At 44.2% G+C, this 20,512-nt stretch overlaps 1 protein-coding gene across 1 annotated transcript in view; it reads left to right on the forward strand.

The window, feature by feature from the left end:
- Positions 1 to 8,258: 8,258 nt before the first annotated feature.
- The window catches only part of Baiap2l1 (BAI1 associated protein 2 like 1), a 92,347-nt gene continuing 80,093 nt past the window's right edge, over positions 8,259 to 20,512 (forward strand). Inside the window, exon 1 of the mRNA XM_028756108.1 lies at positions 8,259 to 8,536. Within this exon, the coding sequence (XP_028611941.1) occupies positions 8,486 to 8,536 (51 nt within the window). The 5' untranslated portion in view covers positions 8,259 to 8,485. The remainder of the gene's footprint in view (positions 8,537 to 20,512) is intronic.

A 20,512-nucleotide genomic window follows, 5' to 3' on the forward strand; every position in this document is an offset into this window, starting at 1 on the left:
AGCCCCTCACTGGGGGATTCTAGGCAGGGGCTCTACCACTGAGCCACACCCCAGCCCCTCACTGGGGGATTCTAGGCGGGGGCTCTACCACTGAGCCACACCCCAGCCCCTCACTGGGGGATTCTAGGCGGGGGCTCTACCACTGAGCCACACCCCAGCCCCTCACTGGGGGATCTAGGCAGGGGCTCCACCACTGACCTGTATCCCTACCCTGCTAATATCTCCTTGTGTTCGTGTTTAATTTTGATTATTGCCTGGGACTTGCATAGGGTAGCTACTGCTTATATGCTCACATTTTCTAGAAAGACCTAGAAAGCAGATCGCTGTTGACTGTCTCTTTGACTAGATGCATCTTAAAAGCAAGGAGCCCAGGAAAGCACATTATTTTTATCTCCATAGTAGAAAAGATGTACCTTATACTCCTGCTTCCGACCCTACTAATGCTACAACAACGAAAAGACTTTTAAATGACTCCAAATGCCACAAATAATGCACGCATTGCATGCCTGCAATTGGTGAATACATCTTAGCGATGGATATGGAAATTGTAAAGCTCTTTCCTCCATGAATTTATGGCTCCTATTTCTGGCCCACAGTACTTCCTGACATCATCGCCAAACGGCTGCTAAAACTTTTATAGTGATCAGATACCGAAGGGACAATAATTGGCAAAGTCTACATGAGTTCAGCTAAGTCCTACTCAGCAGAGTCTCCATTGATTCCTAAGAACCCTTGCTCCTCTCCGTCAATGTCAATATGTTGGGGACTTTTAAAAGGAAACACATAAATTACGACTCAAGGTTTTATTTAATTATTTATAATCGTATGCATTTGTACTAATGGGGAAATGTGTGTTTTCTGCTGAATTACAAGATTCACGAGGGTTGATCTTCCTCTTCCTTTTAGCAAAATGTTCGCTTGTTTATTGCTGTTATGGGTTTGCAGAAATTTTGAGTCAGAGTCGAGGGTGTTGGTGCTCAGGGCCATAGTTCCTAGAGGAATGAACTGCTCTATAAACGAATTTGCTAGAAATGCCAGCGTCTAGCCTGAAAGAGAGCATCCTGGTACATGAACACAAATATAATTTTTAGGGTTTTTTTTTCGGGGGGGGGGAGCAGTGAGAGATACTTCTATATAGCCTAAGCTGGCCTTGAACTCTTGTATTTCCTGTCTGTACCTCCCAAGTGCTAGGATCATAGACACGTATAACCCAGGCCATATACAAATTCAGATGAATAGTTAGATAGTTGACAAATAGAACCTCAGTGACCCCTGTGACACTTGTGTTGCTCATCTTGAATGAGAACTAAACGGAGCTTCGGAAATGGTAAGATGTTTGCCAAGAAAACCTGAGAACCTGAGTTCAGATCCCACATAAACATTGGACACAGCAGTGCATGTCTGTAATCTCAGAACTGACAGAGCAGGGACAAACAGATCCCCAGAGCTTGCTGGCCAGCCTAGTCAAGTCAGGGAGCTCCAGGTCAAGCAAGAAACTCTTAAAAAAAAAGTAAAGTGGAACTGGGTGTGGTAGCAATTGACTTTAATTCTAGCATGCAGAAGGGGAAAGAAGGTTGGCTATTTACCTGGATCAATATATTTCTGGGAAAAAAATATGTCATGTCATCATTTTCCATGTCCTTGATCATTAAACATTGTGACACGCACCTATAATTCCAGCACTCAAGAGGCTATGCTCTGGGAAGCCTAGGTAATTCAAAGTCAAGCTGTGTCAATCAAAAACCCACTAGAAGATGCAGTCATTCCAGAACTTACTGCTCTTGTTCAGCCAGGAAAATTAACAAGCACGTGTGAGAGGTTGTAAGGCTCCACAGAGAGTTTACAAGAGTTGATCAATCTTTGGAGTTTGGTAAATATAGAATATATATTTACTTAGTGGGAAAAGTCTAGAACTTTCTCTGTCACCATTTTCCCATGGGGGTTGGGGGGGAAGGGGAGGTGATCTCAAGACAAGGCAAATGAGGTTAGTCCTCGAAGATCAGCTTCTACAAATTCAGTAAGCTGTTTCCCTGCAGGATAAAGCCTAGAGGAATGTTCAAGATAGACCAGCTCCTCTCCCTTCCTGACCTTGGAAGAGTTGAAGAATGTTCAGGTTATCTTGCCGACTCTCCTCATGAGGTCAGCTGGCACCTGGAGACAAAAGACTTCCCAGCCCGAGCTCGGCACAGGAGACTAAGAGCAAAGAAAGAGTCTGCTGCTGTGCACTGAGAAACACACTAAAACCCGGTCTCTCAGCTTCCCGTTCTGGACTTAGCACTCCACACACCACCTCAGGTGAAAATAACAAGGGCCCTCTCAGGTTTCTGGCAGGCAGGGCAATGAGGAATTCTTCTGGTGACAAAGATTTGAGGTGACGGACAGAATGGCTCAGAAATGTTTTAGCTGCATGTCTGAGTTTGGAAGATAGATGATAGATAGATAGATAGATAGATAGATAGATAGATAGATAGATAGATAGATGGATGGATAGTAAGCTATGGGGATGGCTCAGCTGGTTACAGTGCAAGCTTGAGGACCAGAGTTCAGACTCAGCACCCACGCAAAAGTCTGAATGCTGTGGGATGCATATACAAAGCTGTTGCTGGGGAGGCAGAGGCGAGGGCCTCTGAGGCTGGTGACCCAGCCAGTCCAGCTCAGCCAGTGAGGCCAAGGTACACTGACTGCGCCTATCTCCAAAACCAAGGTGGGGAACAATGGAGGAAGATATGCTACGCCAACCTCTGGCCTCCACGTGTGCACATGGTGTGCACCCATGTGCTAAAGACAGACACAGGCATGCACACATGCATGAGGACCTCACTTTGGGCCCCACATAATCCATGCAAAAGAGCCAGGCACGGTGGTATGCACCTGTAACCCCAGTGCTGGGGGAAGGGGTGAAGAAAGGTAGATTCTTGAAGGTCACTGGCCAGCCAGTCTAGGCAAAGTGATGCATCTTGGGTTTGGGGAGACTGTAAGTAAGTAGGTACGTAAAGAAAGAAAGAGAGAGAGAGAGAGAGAGAGAGAGAGAGAGAGAGAGAGAGAGAGAGAGAGAGAAAGAAAGAAAGAAAGAAAGAAAGAAAGGTGGAGCACGATCCAGGAAAGACACCTGACGCTGGCTTCTTGCCTCTACACATAAGGACACACATATGCATACATCCATACTAATAAGTACACACCTTAATCACATTTGCAGAGTGATTTTTGTCATGAGAGGTTAACACTGACACAGAGGATTCATACAGGGACTTCTTTGGGGAGAACACTATCCTCCAGCCTGTCCCAGCTTGAGGTCATCATTTTCAGAATTAAAATCAAACACGCTGTTACCAAAGGCCTAGAATACTACTACTTCTGGGTGAATGGTCAGGGATGGTCTCTCTGAAACTGCATCTGGGCAGAAATCCAAATGAGAGGAGACAACGAGGAGACCAAGGCAGGGAACATTCCAGTTGAAGAGAAAAGCCGGCGGCGAACCTTCAACGGGAACAAGGTGGACACGACGAAGAGAATACACAAAATGGCCAGCCCTTCATTTCAAGAACACGACAGTTTTCAGCCCTATTGTACGGGAGCTGCTTCTCTACAGGCATTCGCCCCTCGTGACTGTGCTCAACAGAAATCTATCTGGTTACGAAGCCTTGTGGAATTCTACACTGCACAACACTCCAGAGGCAGAGAGGCAGGCCCCGAGCAACTGCGCAGGAAGTTTAAGGGAAGCCCAACCAGCTTGTCTTGATTGCAATGACCAGTGTCTGATGGTCTAGGCTGGAGGAATGGCTCAGTGGTTAAGAGTCTCTGCTGCTCTTACAGAGGACCCGAGCGTGGCTCCCAGCACCCACACCAGCTGGCTCATGGCCACTTGTAACTCCAGTTCCAGGGGATCTGAAGGCTTCTTCTGGCCTCCAAGAGTAAACCCACATACGTGCACATAAATAAAAATAAAGCAAATACTTAAAAAAAAAAAGATCTTATTGACATTGCTACTTGCAACTGTATCTTGTGTGTGTTATGTGAATGTGTGTGTTGCATGCCTACGTACACATGCATGTGTGGGTATGTAGACCCACGTGTGCCGATGCAGAAGGCAGAGGTTGACATCAAGTGTCTTCCTCAGTCACTTTCCACATTATTTTTTTTGAGACAGGGTCTGTCACTTGCCATTTCAGGTAGGCTTGCCCAGTTAGCCAAGGAGCCCCATGGATCCTTCTGACATTTCTTCCAACCTACCCCTTTCCCCAGACCTGGGGTTATAGACATTTGACCCCACACCCAGGTTTGGCTTGTATGTGTGTGTGTATGTGTGTGTAGGTGCCAGGTGTTCAAGTTTGCATAATGAACATTTTACCCACTGAGCCATCTCCTAGGTCCAAGGATTACATCTTACAAACTATGTCAACATAAACAGGACATTTGACTACTTAACTGAAGTAAGAACCAGAAGAGGAGACAGTGCTTCCCTGCCCCTGGGGACCTGTTTTGTTAAGATACTAAGAGGCTAGATGGCTAGGAGTTGGGGGAAGGTGGATTTCTCAGCACTTAACTGTACTGAGAAGCAATACAGTGGTGGCTGGTACGCCTTACCTTCGACTGAGTCAAACCTTCCTATCGATCCACTTTCTTCCACTCTTGATGAGCACCTAAAGTCCAAGAGCATCCAAGAGCTCATGGGCCCTCCGGTGTGCATGCAATAACGAACACCTTTAATGAGTCCAGATGGATTTTTTGAGATTGAGCCCACCATTTTTGCCTACAGGCACGATCGACTGTACCTCTATTATGGCTTTCATCTCAATCCTTAAATTCTGCCTTCTGCACATGCATTAAAAGATGAGTCCAGCCCAATTCATCCTACCTCCTCATCAACCCCGCTGCTGCGACGTACACATAGACTCAGAGTATCTAGCACTAAAAAAATAATTGAAAATAATTACCCACTTGCTCTTTTGTTCAACAAAGACCTCATAGGTATTTATGCGCCTATCCCAGAGCTGGGACTGGAAGCCTTATGCCTGATGCCTGGACAGATTTAAAACTGACCATCCTTACTCGAGTTATAGCTTTGTGGTTGAATACCTGTCCAGCCAGAATCCCCATGAGGGCCTAGGGTATGGCTTAGCAGTAGAACATTTGCCTAGCATAAGCAAGGCCTTGGGTTCTATTCCTAGCACTATTAGGGAAAAAAAATATACAAAACTGGCTATTCTAAAAGAATTTCTCAGGAAGCAGGAAGATCGTAACTAGGAAGTTATTTCCACAAAGTTGAGTTTGATATGCCCAGATAATCTATGCAAAGATTTGTATACAATCAAGAACTCCAATCTCTGATCAAATTCCAACCATGGTGATCTAACTGGGCCATCTGATATCCTCACCGGCTTTATGATGGCTTGTTAAACTGTCTTCTCTAGCTCGGAACTGGTGCTGCCAAAGCTGTGGGGTGTTAAAGGTTAAGCTTCTGTTCTTTCCAGCTCCTCGGATGACTGCCTGGCAGTGGAGGGTGAAATGACCTCATTCATCAGAAGGAAGACACAGAAAGAGGTTCTGAGACAAAAAGGTGATCTGCCAAGGAAAGACAAGGAGTTTTCAAGTTCAAATAAAAGCCAGTAGACACCCTCGGTGAACCCTAATGGGTAATGGTGGTATTTATAGAGTCCTGCTTACCACCCCACATATATGACAAGCGAACCCCAGTTGGCACATTTTTCTGAGTCTGCTCGTGAAGATCCTTTAGACAAATGGGTAGCTTCTCCCACTACAACCTAGGGCTGAGGTGTTACTTCCTCCAACATGTAACACACACCACCCTTTGGTTCCCAAGCCAGTTATGTTTTATAGCTTGCAAAACGTGATAAGACTGCCGAAGAGTCCAAGTGTGTGTCTGTTCTAAGTCCAGAGGCATCTCATACCTTCAATGTTTCCATCTGGGGCACACAGTACTTTCTTTGTGTGTATTTCCCAGTGAACTTTATCCCAGAGCAGTTTAGAAGCTTCGTATCCTAAGAGCTCATAAACAAAGCAATTGTACCTGGACAGTTTTTAAAAATAAGACCTCGCCCACTCTCACTGAGTCCAAGTCTTAAGGGCTAAGTGTGTTTCCTGCTAGGAGAAGGTTGTTGTGGCCCTGAAGTCTGGGTCACCTTAGTCTTAGGTGTGCACTCCAGCACATGTCCAGAGCTGGATTGGGTGTGACTGGGGTAAACAACAGGTAAAGAACAGGAAGCACCAGGAGGGACTGGAGAGATGGCTCAGTGGTTAAGAACACTGGCTGTTCTCCCAGAGGACCTAGGTTTGTTTCCCAGCACCCATATGATGGTCACAACCCAAGTCTCAGGGGATCTGAAACCCTCTTCTGACCTCTGATGGTACCACACATATATACATGGTACACAGGTGCATACATGAAATCGAAGTAGCTTACACATAAAATTTTTTTTAAGAAAAAAAGCACAAAGACGTTCCAGGAACCATACACTTACATAGCTTCTACAAGATGAACGGACAGACACCCTAAACGCCTCAGCTGAGGAAATGGGTCAGCTTCTAAAGTGCTTGTGGTGCAAATATAGGGACCTGAGTTCGATCCTCAGAACCCATGTAAAACCTACATACAGTAGATATGCTCCTGTAATTCCAGTGCTGGGGAGGAGGGAGGCAGGTGGATCCATGTGGGCTTGTGGAGACTTGATAGCCATCAGTCTATTCTATTTAGCTACTTCAGTAAGAGACTCTGTCTCAAATTATATATATTTGATATCGGCTAAAGAATGACACCCAAGGTTGACTTCTTCTTCTTCTTTTTCTTCTTCTTTTTCTTTTTCTTCTTCTTCTTCTTCTTCTTCTCTCTCTCTCTCTCTCTCTCTCTCTCTCTCTCTCTCTCTCTCTCACACACACACACACACACACACACACACACACACACACAAAGGAAATTTTTATTTTATATATTCACCATTGCTCTCTTCAGACACACCAGAAGAGGGCATCAGACCCCATTGCAGATGGTTGTGAGCCACCATGTGGTTACTGGAAATTAAACTCAGGACCTCTGGAAGAGCAATCAGTGCTCTTAACCACTGAGCTATCTCTCCAGCCCGCAAAGAAAAAATTTTAAGTCTTGTGATTTACACAGTTGTAAGGCATGGGATTTTAAGTTATTCTTAATGTTCTGTTATTCCAGTAATCAGATCTTGGCATTGGTTACGTTTTCTGACACCCTGGAACTTTCAAAATTGCAGGAGGCAACCCCTTTGCTCGATCCATGAGAAGCTGTGCCCTGTGGACCTTCAATCGGGGAAATCGATTCGTATGAGGTATGTGGAAGTTACTCAAAGGCAGAGAGCTTAGAGGGTTCGTCTGCGGAAGATATGGGCCTCGAGATTTCAGGGCCAGCACCTTGTGGCAGACACTAGACTAAAGACCTAGAAGCCCAAAGGTCCAGGTCCTGTTCTGAAAGACACCACAATGTAGGTGCTTGGCTGGAATTCTGGGAGGGCCGGGAGGGGGCGCACCGAGATATTACCTCCACCCCCAAGCCTTAGGTGAGATGACCTGGTCCATTGGGCCATTGGTCCTAGAGCCTTTTCGAGGGTACACTCCAGCCACCTCGCCTTACACTGCTCCAGCCTCGCCCACCAGGCTGCTCAGTCACGCTCACCACGAGGAAGACCCATCCATTCCCTGCCTGCCTCGGCTGGGGCTGCCCAAACCACTCCTCCACCCTCGCTTCAGCACCGCCCATCAGTCTGCTAGACCGCGCCCACCGGTTCAACTCTGCGGGGCCACTCTGGCGGGCACAGCTAGAGCTACTTCGTTCACTCCGTCCCATCTTGTTTTGACCACGCCCACCCGCCATCTAGACCACGCCCATCAGTCCATTTCAGAAGGGGTAAGGTCCCCTCCCCTTGGCTTCTCCCTCCCGTTGGCCTCTCAGCCCCCACCCCCGCTCCACCGCCTCAGCTGGGGCCAATGAGTCCTGCGCACTGGCCGGGCTTCTGCTCCGCTTAGCAAGCCTCTAGGCCACGCCCACCTAGCTCAACAAGTCTCTTCCCTGTCTTCTCCCCCATTCCCCCATCGTTGCCCCAACAGATAGTCCCTCCCACCAGGCTGCCTCTGCTTGAGGCAGCTCCGCCCACCCCAGTTTATTCTGTCTAGACCCCGCCCACCTCAGGTGGGGCTGCCCCGCCCTCTGGCCGTTCAGCCCCGCCCACTCCGCCGGCCTCAGGTGGGGCTGCCCGTCCCTTTGCTAGTCCCAGCCGCGGCAGGCTACGTTTACCTCACAGCTTCTCACCGACCGAAGCGCCGCAAAGTTTTGACATTTTGGCAGCGGAGACGCGCACTGGCTCTCTCCCGCTGACAGCTGTGGCGACGGCCGACTCTCGAGGGCCGCTCAGCCGCAAGTCCTAGGCGCTCCCGCCGCCCGGAGTCCGGCGGCCACGAGGCCCCGCCGCGTCCTCCCGCGCTCGCCCTCCCGGAGGTTGCAGCCATGTCTCGGGGGCCGGAGGAGGTGAACCGGCTCACGGAGAACACGTACCGGGTAAGTGTGGGACTTTACGGAGCTCGAGACCAGAGAAGGGAGGTCCGGGACCCTGTGGTTCCAGGCTGAGGGCGGAGGCTGGGAGGCCCACAGACTTGGGGACTCCAGGGTTCGAGGCCAGGAAAGTGAGCCCCGCCAAGCAGCTGACCATTGTCGCCAGCCGGATAGGTCGAGATTCTTTTCCACTTTTGAGATAAAGTGGGGACTTTACACGATAAGGGTCTCCCCTTCCCCCTTGCACCCTCAGAGACTCTGAGGGACCCCACATTTCCCGTGTTGGAGGAAGAGGATTGGCGACGTGGACGACAATCTGCGGGGTCCCCGAGAGGTTCTTGTCCTCCCCCAACTTCTCTTTGTGATCAGTGACTATGCTGGTCTGACCGCTGGGGCTAAACTCTCCCCAGATCCAAAAGAGAGAGAAAAAAAGAGACAAGCTCGAGTTTCCTCGGAGAAAAGAAAGCGCTCAAGAATGTAGGGGAGAAACTCCTCCGTAATTAGGAATCCATCGCCAGGTGAGCCTGGCTCCCTCAGCTCAGGGAATTTTCTAGGCTGCCAGGGAATCTGCTCTTGGGAAGACTTGAAACGCCTTCTTCCTCTTGGATTCTTTCATACAGTAGCTTTTAAGTTCGATTTGGCTTTTCTTTTGATTATTTTTTGTTTAGCGTTTTGACAGCTTTATATATCTATATACAATTATTATAAACATGTTCGCCCGCGGTTGGACTTTTTCTACGTCGATGATTTAGGGAGGTTATTGGAGTCAGAGAGCACTGAGATTTTAATAAGAATTGACTTAAGCTGACACAGCGTGTGGTGATTGGTCGCTTAACTTGCATGTTATGTGAGAGAATTTTTCCAGAAACAGACATGGGATTAGTGGCCAGTTTAGTAAGTTTAAGTACTTATAAATAAATTCCATTTGAAATGAGATATGCGTTTAATCATCTGCTATTAATAGAATACAAAACAACTTTTGTTTTAATTCCACTTAGGCCCATTGAACCCCTGAGATTTAAAGTTCTCTAAATTTACTTGGAGTCATGGTTAAAACCCACTCTTCGGTCATTTCTCTAGATTCTTTTTTCCCTAAAATTGAATTGCTAGATTTGCAAGGTTCGAGTTCCTAAAATCAGAGTTTATTGAGTTGCTGGAAAATCACTTTAAAGCAGCATGAAAATATTTCCAGCATCCACTGTAGCTCCAAGATTTATCCACTCTTCCATGTGTGTACTGTAACATGTATTCTAGATAGACAAAGTAGACTGTATTATGATTTTGGAGGCTCACAACTGTGACCAAAACTTGTTCCTATTGGTGTGCATCTTTAATTAAATGGCAACTTTTAGAAATGTTTAAAGCCTTATATTTGAATTGGCGTTGACTGGAGGTGTGGGTGCTAACAAAGTAAGGAAGTAAAATGCTCCAGAGTGGGGGAGACAAGGTACTCAGAGGATCGTTAAGGGAAAAGCGTAACTGAGGAATGTAGGTTATTTATTGTAGTTTGTGAGCGGAATCCGAGCATCTGCTTCAGTGGAAAACACAGGCACAGGAAGGTTCCTCAAACACAATTGATTGTTTATCTTGCTGGTCTGGTAAGAAAATGTCAACTGGAGACAAGCAATCAGATGCCCTAAGTTGGCTGCTTTTTCTCACTTCTGACTGAGAAACCTTTGGTAGGGTGTGGGCAGGCAGATTACAGTACCACAAATATGAACCAACTTGGCATGTCTTGTTACCCGCAGAACTCGAGCAAGAGGGAAATTGTTGATTTTGTTGTTTTTGCTTATCCACATTTGTAGGCATAAGGCATAGTAAGTCTTTTGGGGGATGTTTTGTTTTTCTTTATTTAAAGACAGGGTCTTTATGTAGCCCTAATTGGGCTGGAATTTGATATGTAGACCAGGTTGACCTCAGATTCAGAAGTCCACCTTCCTCTGCCTCCTCCCAAGGGCTGGGGTTAAAGCACTACAACTCCTAGCTATTTTGTTGTTGTTGTTTGTTTGTTTATTTGTTGGTTGGGTTTTTTTCCTTATTCTTTTTTTGAGACACTCTTGTGTATGCCGTCTAGGCCAGCTTCCCTGTGAACTCATTCTGTGTCTCAGGCTGGCCTCAGCCTCCTGATCTTTCTGCCTCAGCCTCCCCAGTGCTGGGATTGAAAGTGTACACCACCACACCAGCTCATTTTCAGTTTTGAAAGATTGTAGTAGATTGAAGATCAGAGACCAGTGTGTTAATTGGTTTTCATCCCCAAGTGTTGAAACATTTCAAAAGCTTGCTAAATGTCAATTGATTTTAACCAGCATTTCCTTGTTAATATTTTGGAGTCAGGTTTTTTTGTTTGTTTATTTGTTTTTTAATGTGGAGATAATGGGATTAAAAAAAATCACAGCACTAGACAGGAGATTTCTATATCTATAAAACAAAGTGAAGGCTGCTAGCCCATAATTTGACTCTAAGGACATGCACACTTAAATTTACATTTATGGGGGTGATTGGAAACCTGAGAAGCCTTTTATTATAATCGAGGCTAAGAACATTTTAAGTGCAATATTGCAAAAATTCTACTGGCATTGTTGGTGAATGGCGTTCTTTAAAAACAGATTTCTTTGTGTTACCTGGCAATCTACAATATTTTACTAATAGAAACACAACCTAACCAGGTGCGTTTACAAAGGCCACCTGCAAATGAGATTTAATGTCTTGCCTCTCTGGGTTTTAGTTATATGTGTGTGTGTGTTGTTTTTTAATACTCGAGTATCTCTTAAATAAAGGAATAAATTCTTTAGGGCAGTGGGAAGTGGGTGAAGTAGTGTGATCCTCTATGCAGTATCAGTTATCCTTAAATATATCTATACATTGACATAATTTTTTTAAAAAAAATGTACTTAAACAAATGATTAGTGGATATCCATGCCAACTCCCAGAAAGATGCTATGCTTCACTGTTTCATAAAGAAAGAGCATGATAGTGAGCCCCTCAAGAAAGGTACTGTTGATGATCTGAATTCAGCCAGAGATACCCGTCTCCTTCCCATGCTTAGCCTATGGTGTGCCCAGAACTTGCCCTCAAAAGCTTTCTTGTGACTTGAGCATGCTTTTCTGATAAGAATATAGTGGATAAGGATGAAGTAAAGTTCAAAAACCCTTGCTTAAGAGGAACCACAACCTTCCTAGCAGTTAGGATTTTAAAGTCTTAGGAGACTAAGAAAGAATGGATGTGGTATCACCCAAGGACATCCTACCTGTGTGAATCTTAAAATGAGTGAAGGAGGACCATGACACTCACAAAGGAAAGAGGGAAAGGACCACAGACACAGTCTTTATCCAGTGCCAGGAACATGATCAGATGCATTCTATCAAAGAACTAAGGTGCGGCATGTGCAGTTTAGGGAAAATGTGTATGGGAAAGCTGGAGAGGTGGTTCAGCATTTACTGCTCTTCCAGAGGATTTGAATTCTGTTCCTAGCATCCACAGAAGATGGCTTACAACTGCCAGTATCACCAGTTCTAGGGAATCTGATGCCTATGGTCTCTGAGGGCACCTACACTCACACACACTCACACACACACATACAACTTAAGAGAATAAAAAGTAAATGGTAACTCTAGAACAAACAAAACCAAATATATATTAGATTAAAAAAAAGAACAGACATTTAGCACCAACTGTAATTTTAAAAGTTCTAAGATTGTAATCCCTTTCAATCTTAACAAAATTATTTATGGTACCATGAAACAATTGAAAGTGGGGTGTGTGTGTATACACACATGTGTACACATGTGTATGTGGTGGAATACAAGGGGCTGCATCAAGTCTCTTCCTTAAACACTTCTCACCTTATTTTTGAGACACGCTGTCTCGATGAACTTGGAAGTTTACCATATTGTCTAGACTAGCTGGCTAGTGAGCCCCAGATACACTCCTGCCTTTGATTCGCCAGTCCTGGGATCTCAGGCACACACTGCCTCCTCTAACTTTTTACATAATTTCTGGGAGTCTAAAGTTATTATGCTTCTAGAAAAACACTATCACTGAGTCATTTCCCACCCTTTCTGACTCAGGAGACAGGGAGGCAAATGGATCTCCGTGAGTTCAAGCCCAGCTTGGTTTGTAAAGTGAGCTCAGGGCAACACAATAAGACCCTGTCTCAAGGGGGGAAATAATACAACAAGATATTTCACATACAGCGGTCAGTAAGTGTCAATTTTTCAAGAAAGCCTGTTTATTTATCTCTCTTAAGATTACCAATCTAGGCCGGGCGGTGGTGGCGCACGCCTTTAATCCCAGCACTTGGGAGGCAGAGGCAGGCGGATCTCTGAGTTCGAGAGTTCGAGGCTAGCCTGGTCTACAGAGTGAGTTCCAGGACAGCCAGGGCTACACACAGAGAAACCCTGTCTCGAAAAAAACAAAACAAAACAAAACAAAACAAAAAAAAGATTACCAATCTATCTTCCAGCCCCACCTTAAGCTACTTTGCCTTTTCCCCCATAAAATTTACAACTGTAAGGTATACAATATGATGTGTTTACTCATTATGTTTGTTCATCTCTCTTTCCTCCCCAATGGAAATGTGAGCTGCTCAAGGTAAATACCTTTGTTTTGTTGTATTTCAAGCACCTAGAACAGTTCCTGGTACGAAGGTGTGTTTGTTGAACCACTGCACATTTAATCAATTTAAGTGTTTAATCCTGTGTTCAGATCTCTGCCCCCCCCCCTCCCTCCCTTAACTACATCTTCCTCCAAAGGTAGATGCGGATTCTTTATTTACTACCATGTTCTAAAGATCTACTTAAATTTTTATTTTCTCTGTGTGAGTATTTTCTTGCTTGTATATGTGTGCACCACATGCATCCCTGGTGTCTTGAGGCTGGAAGAGGCTCTGGAACTGGAGCTGAGAAGCAGTTTTGAGCTGCCTTATGGGTGCTGGGAGTTGAGCCCTACTTGTCTGCAAGAGCAATGAGTACTCTTAACTGCTGAGCCATCTTCAGCACCAGCCATTCATTCATTCATTCATTCATTCAATTTCATATGTATTGCGTGGATGACTGTGTGAAGATGTTGGATTAGAGACAGTTGTGAGCGACCATGTGGGTACAGGGAATTTAACCAGGTCCTCTCAAAGAGCAGCCAATGCTCTTAACCTCAGAACAGCACCAAACCATTTTAAAATTGAGAAACAGACCTGGAGTCTGAGTGACCAGCTTCAGTCATTTACACTCCTAGCCTCTGAATACTGGTGCTGTTTCTGGTGACCAACGAATCTACACAGCAAATACATTTTCATAATTTGGTGATCTAAAAAAATGCCCCTGAAATGTTCTCTTTTCTGGAAATTCATCATCATAGACACGTTTTGAACAAACCTTTAAATAAGAAATCGAGATGCTTTTGTTCTTTTACTGGGTAGAGCGAGCCATCAGGGCATGTGTTTCCTTGTTTATCTTCTCAGCTTGAGTTTGATGGGGGTTGTGTAAGTGAAAGGGTCAGCTTGGTCTTCAGAGTGGATAGTCAAATCTGCATGTAAAGCTTAAAATGCCTTTATAAGAACCCTTTCTAGCTGACTGTATTGGGTTTGAACACAGCACTGGGGAGGCTAAGGTAGGAGAATTGCTGTGGGTTAAGAACAGCCTGGGCCACAGAGTAAGACACTATCTCAGAAAAGTAAAAAACAAGTTCTGGAGAGACGGCTTAGCGATTCCGGTGTGAACTGCTCTTCCAGAGTCCATGCTGGGTGCTCACAACTGTCTGCAACTCCAGCTCCAAGGATCCTGTGTCCTCTTCTGGCCTTTTTGGGCACCTACAAACACACACATACACACACACACACACACACACACACACACATCCTCACATACACACAAAAACAACAACTGATCTCTGAAGTGTATTTAGTATATTTATTCTGTAGCTTTTGCACTATTTGGCATTCCTATCTTTTCCTATAACGCTTTTCCTTCAGGTATCCTGAAGATAAAATGAGATTTGCAGAAGTCTAGACAACTTGTTGTTAATTATCCGATGACTAAAAAGGGGGTGTAAGAACACTGGGCCAGGGAAGAGCAGGAAGAGTTGCCAGGTGTCAAATATAGATGGGAAGAACCCTGTGTGAAAATAAAAATATAAAGCACACAGTAGTCTGCTTTTTGCTGTTACAGCACGTTTTTGTTACTAAACAGTTTAGCACCTGTGGTAGCATGCCCGTGCAGCATCCTGTAGTGCACTGCGAGGGAAGCTGGCCTACTTAGACCAATGGCACCTTCTCTGAGTTTCAGTTAGCTTATTAAGTTTATATTTGTGAATTTTTTTTCAGTACTTAACGTTAACTCTGGCCTTGCACAGACCTGCAAAGGAAACCCAGTGTACATAAAATTTTAAGGACTTTGTTTGTTTGTTCAGCATTCCATGTGGGTATTTATAGTTGCAAAGTAAAAGCTACAGTAACATTGACTTAACTTACCTGTGACACAGGGAAATAACATTTATTTGTAAAACTTTTACTGAGTTACAATGTATGTAGAGATGAATGTGTTTGACTTGATGGGGGGGAGTAGCTCCCCTTCTCAGAGGAGATGGGTAGGGAGTAGGGGGTAGAGTTGTATGAGAGGGGGCCTGGGAGGAGAGGGGGCCGAATATTGGGATGTAAAGTGAATGAATAAATAAATAAACAGGAAAATGTGTTTTAGTGTATGTAGCTCACTACATTGTCACAAACTAAACACTATGAAAGCGGCACCCAGATCAAGTAGACTCTGACAAGCCGCACTGAGCTGCCCATGGGCTTCCTTCCTGTCACTATACCAGCATGGGTACCATTCTTCCAACCTGTAATAGTATTTGCTGTTTTCTCTGCCCTTAACCCAGAGTGATTATCAGATCCATCCACATTGGTGGTAACTGTCATTGCTCGTTCTTGTTACAGATTGATGTGTTACTGTCAGGATATATACAGGCATCTGGGTTGTTTTCAAGCTTCTCTAGAATGATACAATGATGTCCTACAACACTCTGGCTCCTGACTGATACTCATAGGCCCTCGTATCTCTTGGGTATGCGCACAGGAGTACACTGACTAGGGGTGAAGCACTTGGATCTCGAGATTAGTAGGGAATACGGAGCGGTTTTTCACAGTGGTTGTGCTAGTTGACTGCTCCCAACTTCCCTTCAAGCAGCCTATGATATTGTTGTTGGCCTTTCAGTATTTGTGCTAAGCCTGCTGTATGGATCATCAGCCTGCAGCCTCCTATGGAACTGGTAGGGGGATGACATTGCCAGAGACAGAATCAGGATCCAGGAATTGTGGGGCTCAGGATGTATTGTTATGGTTTTCACTGTAGTAAAACACTATCTTCATTAGACTCGTCACTGTCATGGCTGAACACGTTAAAAAGTTTTATTATGAAAGAGATGTTTAAGACCTAGATGAGTTCTATTTAAATACACTGGAATACTTGGAATAGAATGTAGAGTTACAGTCGATTGGATTTTCTTGCTAATTGAGTTTTTTTTTTTTTTTTTTTTTTTTTTTGGTTTTTCGAGACAGGGTTTCTCTGTGTAGTTCTGGCTGTCCTGGAACTCACTCTGTAGACCAGGCTGGCCTCGAACTCAGAAATCCGCCTGCCTCTGCCTCCCAAGTGCTGGGATTAAAGGCGTGCGCCACCACCGCCCGGCCGCTAATTGAGTTTTAATGAAAGTTCCTTTTTCTTTCTATGTAACCTTTCTTGGAAATATGCAAAATTTATTGGTATAGGCACAATAAGCTAGTTTTTAAAAGTAGTTTCAGTGAGTTGTACTTTATTCAAGAAATTTCAGGACTGATATCTGCTAAAGGAAATTTTTGTGTCTCTGTCTATCTGATATTCTTTGGGGTGGGGCAGGTACATACATACTTGTGTGGATGTATCCATAATGTATACATGTATTAGGAGACCATATGTCAACATCAGGTGTCATACTCAATTACTCTCCGATCTATTTTTTTAGACAGGGTCTCTCAGTAACCCTGGAACTCATTGATCATGTTAAGCTAGCTGACCGATGAACTAGCTGACCGAGACACTCTTGTCCCTGGGTCTCTACCCCCTGAACTAGGACTGTAGACATGGCTGCCACACTTGCTGTTTGCATGGTGCCAAGGATCCCATCTTGGGTCCTCATGCTTGCTGGGTAGTTACTTTATCAACTAAGTTGTCTCTGCAGTCCAGGGAATGCTTTGTTTGGTGGTGGTGGTGGTTGTTTGTTTGTTTGTTTTGAGATAGTCTCACTGTGTAAATCCTAGCTAGCCTAGAATTCACTATGCAGACCAGGCTGGCCTCAGACTCAGAGATTGAAGGTGTGTGCTACCACACCTGGCCAGAAACGTTCTTTTTAATTCGAGTCTTTATCCTGATTGCATTGTAATTGTATATGCTTGAGAGAAAGTCCTGAAAAGTATAATTGTCTGCATTTCCCACAGTGTTTGTATATATTAGTTAAGTTAGGGGAATTTGAAAACAATTTTTCCACTGATAGCAGAATATTTCCAAAATTCTATGAAAATCCTAAAAATAAGTCATCTCGAATCTTATAATGCATAGACAATACTAACTCTTGTAGGCACTATTTCAGTACATAGTTCCATGTCAGTATTTGGTGCGTCATCATTTTGATGACTGCAGTATTCTGAAACTCTTCATCACAAGTTATTGATCCAGCCCTGTTGTTAGATACAGAGCGTTGTCAGTAGGTTGCTATTAAGACATTGCAGTGGGCACGGCTGCAGATAAAGCTTTGCCCCAGTCCAGGTTAATTTCCAAAAGTTAAATTCCCAGAAGGGAGCTGTGGGTCCAATGGTTGCTACATTTTAAAGAAAATATGGCCCAAATAATAATACTGACATTTTCTCTGTGTGAATGCACCTTACACTGAGCCAGTTACAGAGATATTTTAAAACCACTTCCTTTAAAAAAAATACAGAGAGAGATTTCATGTATTTGTAGCAGAAAGACATATCTATCAACAATGTATAGGTTATGGACATTGTCTAGAACAGATGCGATCTCATGTCTACCATTATTAGTGTAATTTATAATTTGAAACTTCTGGGTATTTAGCAGAGTAATCACGTGGCATTTTGAACATTCAGACCTGTATGCTTCTGATCTTATTTTCATCAGCCTTAATCCAATATTTTCTGTTTCTCTGCTTTGATCCTCTTTCTGGTTAGTCACCAGTTGTAACGTTAACTCAGATCTTTGTAGATAAAGGTGAGACTAGTGTAAATGAGATAAAATGTTGCAATTTTCTCTTTCTTTAGAAAAAATGTTGCCAGTATGTTCCCACAACAGGGAGTAGAATAGATGAGCAAACACTGGAGATCTAAAGGGTTGTTTACAGAGAGCTGCACATTTGACCCTAGCAGCAGGGGGTTGAGATGCCCTCCAGTTCGTTGCTTCAACTGATTTATATGATTCTTTGGAGATTGAAGTCCTGAAGCCGTAACAATCCCATCACTATAAAACTTAGTAGTGAGAGCTAGAGAGAAGGCTCAGAAGATAAAAGCAACACTGTCTTTACAGTGGCCTTTAGTTTTAGGTTCCTAGCACCCAGGAACAACTGCCTGTAACTCCAGTTCCTGGGGAGCCAACACCCTCTTTTGGCCTCCATAGTCACTCTATTCACAGGTACACCAATGCATGCGTGCGGGGACACACACACACACACACACACACACACACACACGTTAAAAAGTAAATGTTTCAGAGGCAGGCGGATTTCTGAGTCCAAGGCCAGCCTGGTCTACAGAGTAAGTTCCAGGGTAGCCAGGGCTATACAGAGAAACCCTGTCTCGAGAGAAAAAAAAAAAGTAAATGTTTCATATAAAAATTGTAAATAATCCAGAAAGTATTCCTGTGTGTATGTGCTTTGATACGTAAGTGCAAGTGAAGGTCAAAGGGCAACTTGTGGGAATTGTTTTTTTCCACCATGTGGAACTGATTTTGTCTTGGGTTAGGGTTAGCAGGCTTAAAGGCAAGGGCCTTTACCCACGGAAGCATTTCCTTGGCCCTGAAGTGGTTACTTTTATGTTTCACCAAAAAATAAGCAGAGATGAATATATAGATTCCATTTCAATTAAATATATTAAAACTGTGGTAAAACTTAGTACTTGCTACCTGTTTTGCAAGTTAACCTTCAAAGGTAAAGCTTTAAGATTTTTCTCTTAAGTTTCACATATAGGGATACATTTAAGATGCTTACTAATCTGAAACTACAGTTGCAACAGAAATTAAAACACTGAAAAACAATCATAGTATCAAGTATCAAAAATCTCAATTCTTGAGATTGTTTTAAGAGTTTTCCTGTTGCCAGAAGTTGATCTCTTTCTAGGTTCAGCTGGACACAGTTTCAAAACTAGTGAAAACCTGTAAAAAAAGGAAGGGGAAGTTCATCTGATTAGAGCACACCACCCAGGGTGATAAGTGTGCAGGTGAGGAGACATGACAGGTCAGACAACTGCTGCTCTAAGTGCAGAGCCTGACCCTCTGGCTGACTAAGAAAAGTGCAGGCAACAATCCTGTCCCTTTCAGATGCTTATCAGACACTGACTCCTGAGACTGAGTAATGGACAGTTCACTTCTGACCAGAAAATATCCTCAAATAACAAACCAGGAAAATAGCAATGATAATTCCTTTTAACTTAAGTTTTGTTATATGATTTTTTAAATGAAATTTTGACAGTTGGTCTGGAGGTGTGGCTCATGGTAGAGCATTTGCCTAGCATTCATGAAGTCCTAGAACTAAAAATAAATAGGGTTTGGAGAAATGGCTCAATGGGTAAGAAAGCTTGTTGTGAAAGCATGGGGAACTGAGTTCTAATTCCACTCCCATAGAAACACCTGAGTGTGGCTACACACTTGCCTATAACAGCAGCACTGTATTGAGTGGAGGCAGGAGGATGGTAGGAACTGCTGGCCACTAACCTAGTTCCAGGTTCAAGCCTTGTCTCCAGGGAAGAAGACAGTAATAGAGCAAAATACCCCATCCTCTCTGTCCCCCACAGTGTACAGGCGCACAAACCCGTTTCCACACAAGAGTAAATAAGGTAAACACTGGAGCTTGGTACTTGTCACATTCCTGTGACTACAATTGTCCTGTGCTCTTTAACCAAGGGGACTGAGACAATGGCAGTAGTAAACAACTTCCTTGTTTCAAGCACCTGTTATCTGTAATGCGTCTGCCAAGCTTAACACAGCATCCACACTTTGTTCAGCTATTTTCTTAAGTACCACAGATGTGCCCAGGCTCTGTGGTCACCACCAGAAACCACATCGGAGAATAAAGCAGTGTGGTCTGTATAGCTAATGACAGGACAGCGGTGCCAGTGTGTCACTCTCCCAGCTCCTACCCTCGGCTACCGATGGTTTCTTTGACCTGTCCCAGAGGGTTACTGCCTTTCTGTTCCCTTCTGTATCTTTTTCTTTTCTTTTCTTTTTTCTTTTCTTTTTTCTTTACTCTTTTCATTTTTGCAGTACTATGGATACCATTCCAGTCTCCTCCATACTAGGGAGTATTCCCTCCTGAGTCACTCTCTGGGGCGCTCTACTGCTGGAGCTGCATTTCAGCCCTCTTTTCACTTTTTCTTTTGAGGCAAGGTCTCACTAAATTGCCTAGGCTGTCCTTGAACTCAAGATCCTCTTGCTTCAGCCTTCTGGGTAGCTAGGATCCCAGGCCATTTATTTCTTTGTTTCTTTGGACTTTGTTTTGTTTCCGAATAGGACAAAGGGAAATGATGCTGCTGGAGAATTGTTTTAGAGGCAGTTTGTTCTTGAGAAGTTGGATATTCACAGACGTAGATGAGACACAGGCATTACATACGTTAGGGCTGTAGAGATGACACAGACATTACATACGTTAGGGGCTGTAGAGATGACACAGACATTACATACGTTAGGGGCTGTAGAGATGACACAGACATTACATACGTTAGGGGCTGTAGAGATG

Source organism: Grammomys surdaster, unplaced genomic scaffold, assembly GCF_004785775.1.
Source record: "Grammomys surdaster isolate TR1022 unplaced genomic scaffold, NIH_TR_1.0 126109, whole genome shotgun sequence".
In the NCBI taxonomy this organism is placed as follows: Eukaryota; Metazoa; Chordata; class Mammalia; order Rodentia; family Muridae; genus Grammomys; species Grammomys surdaster.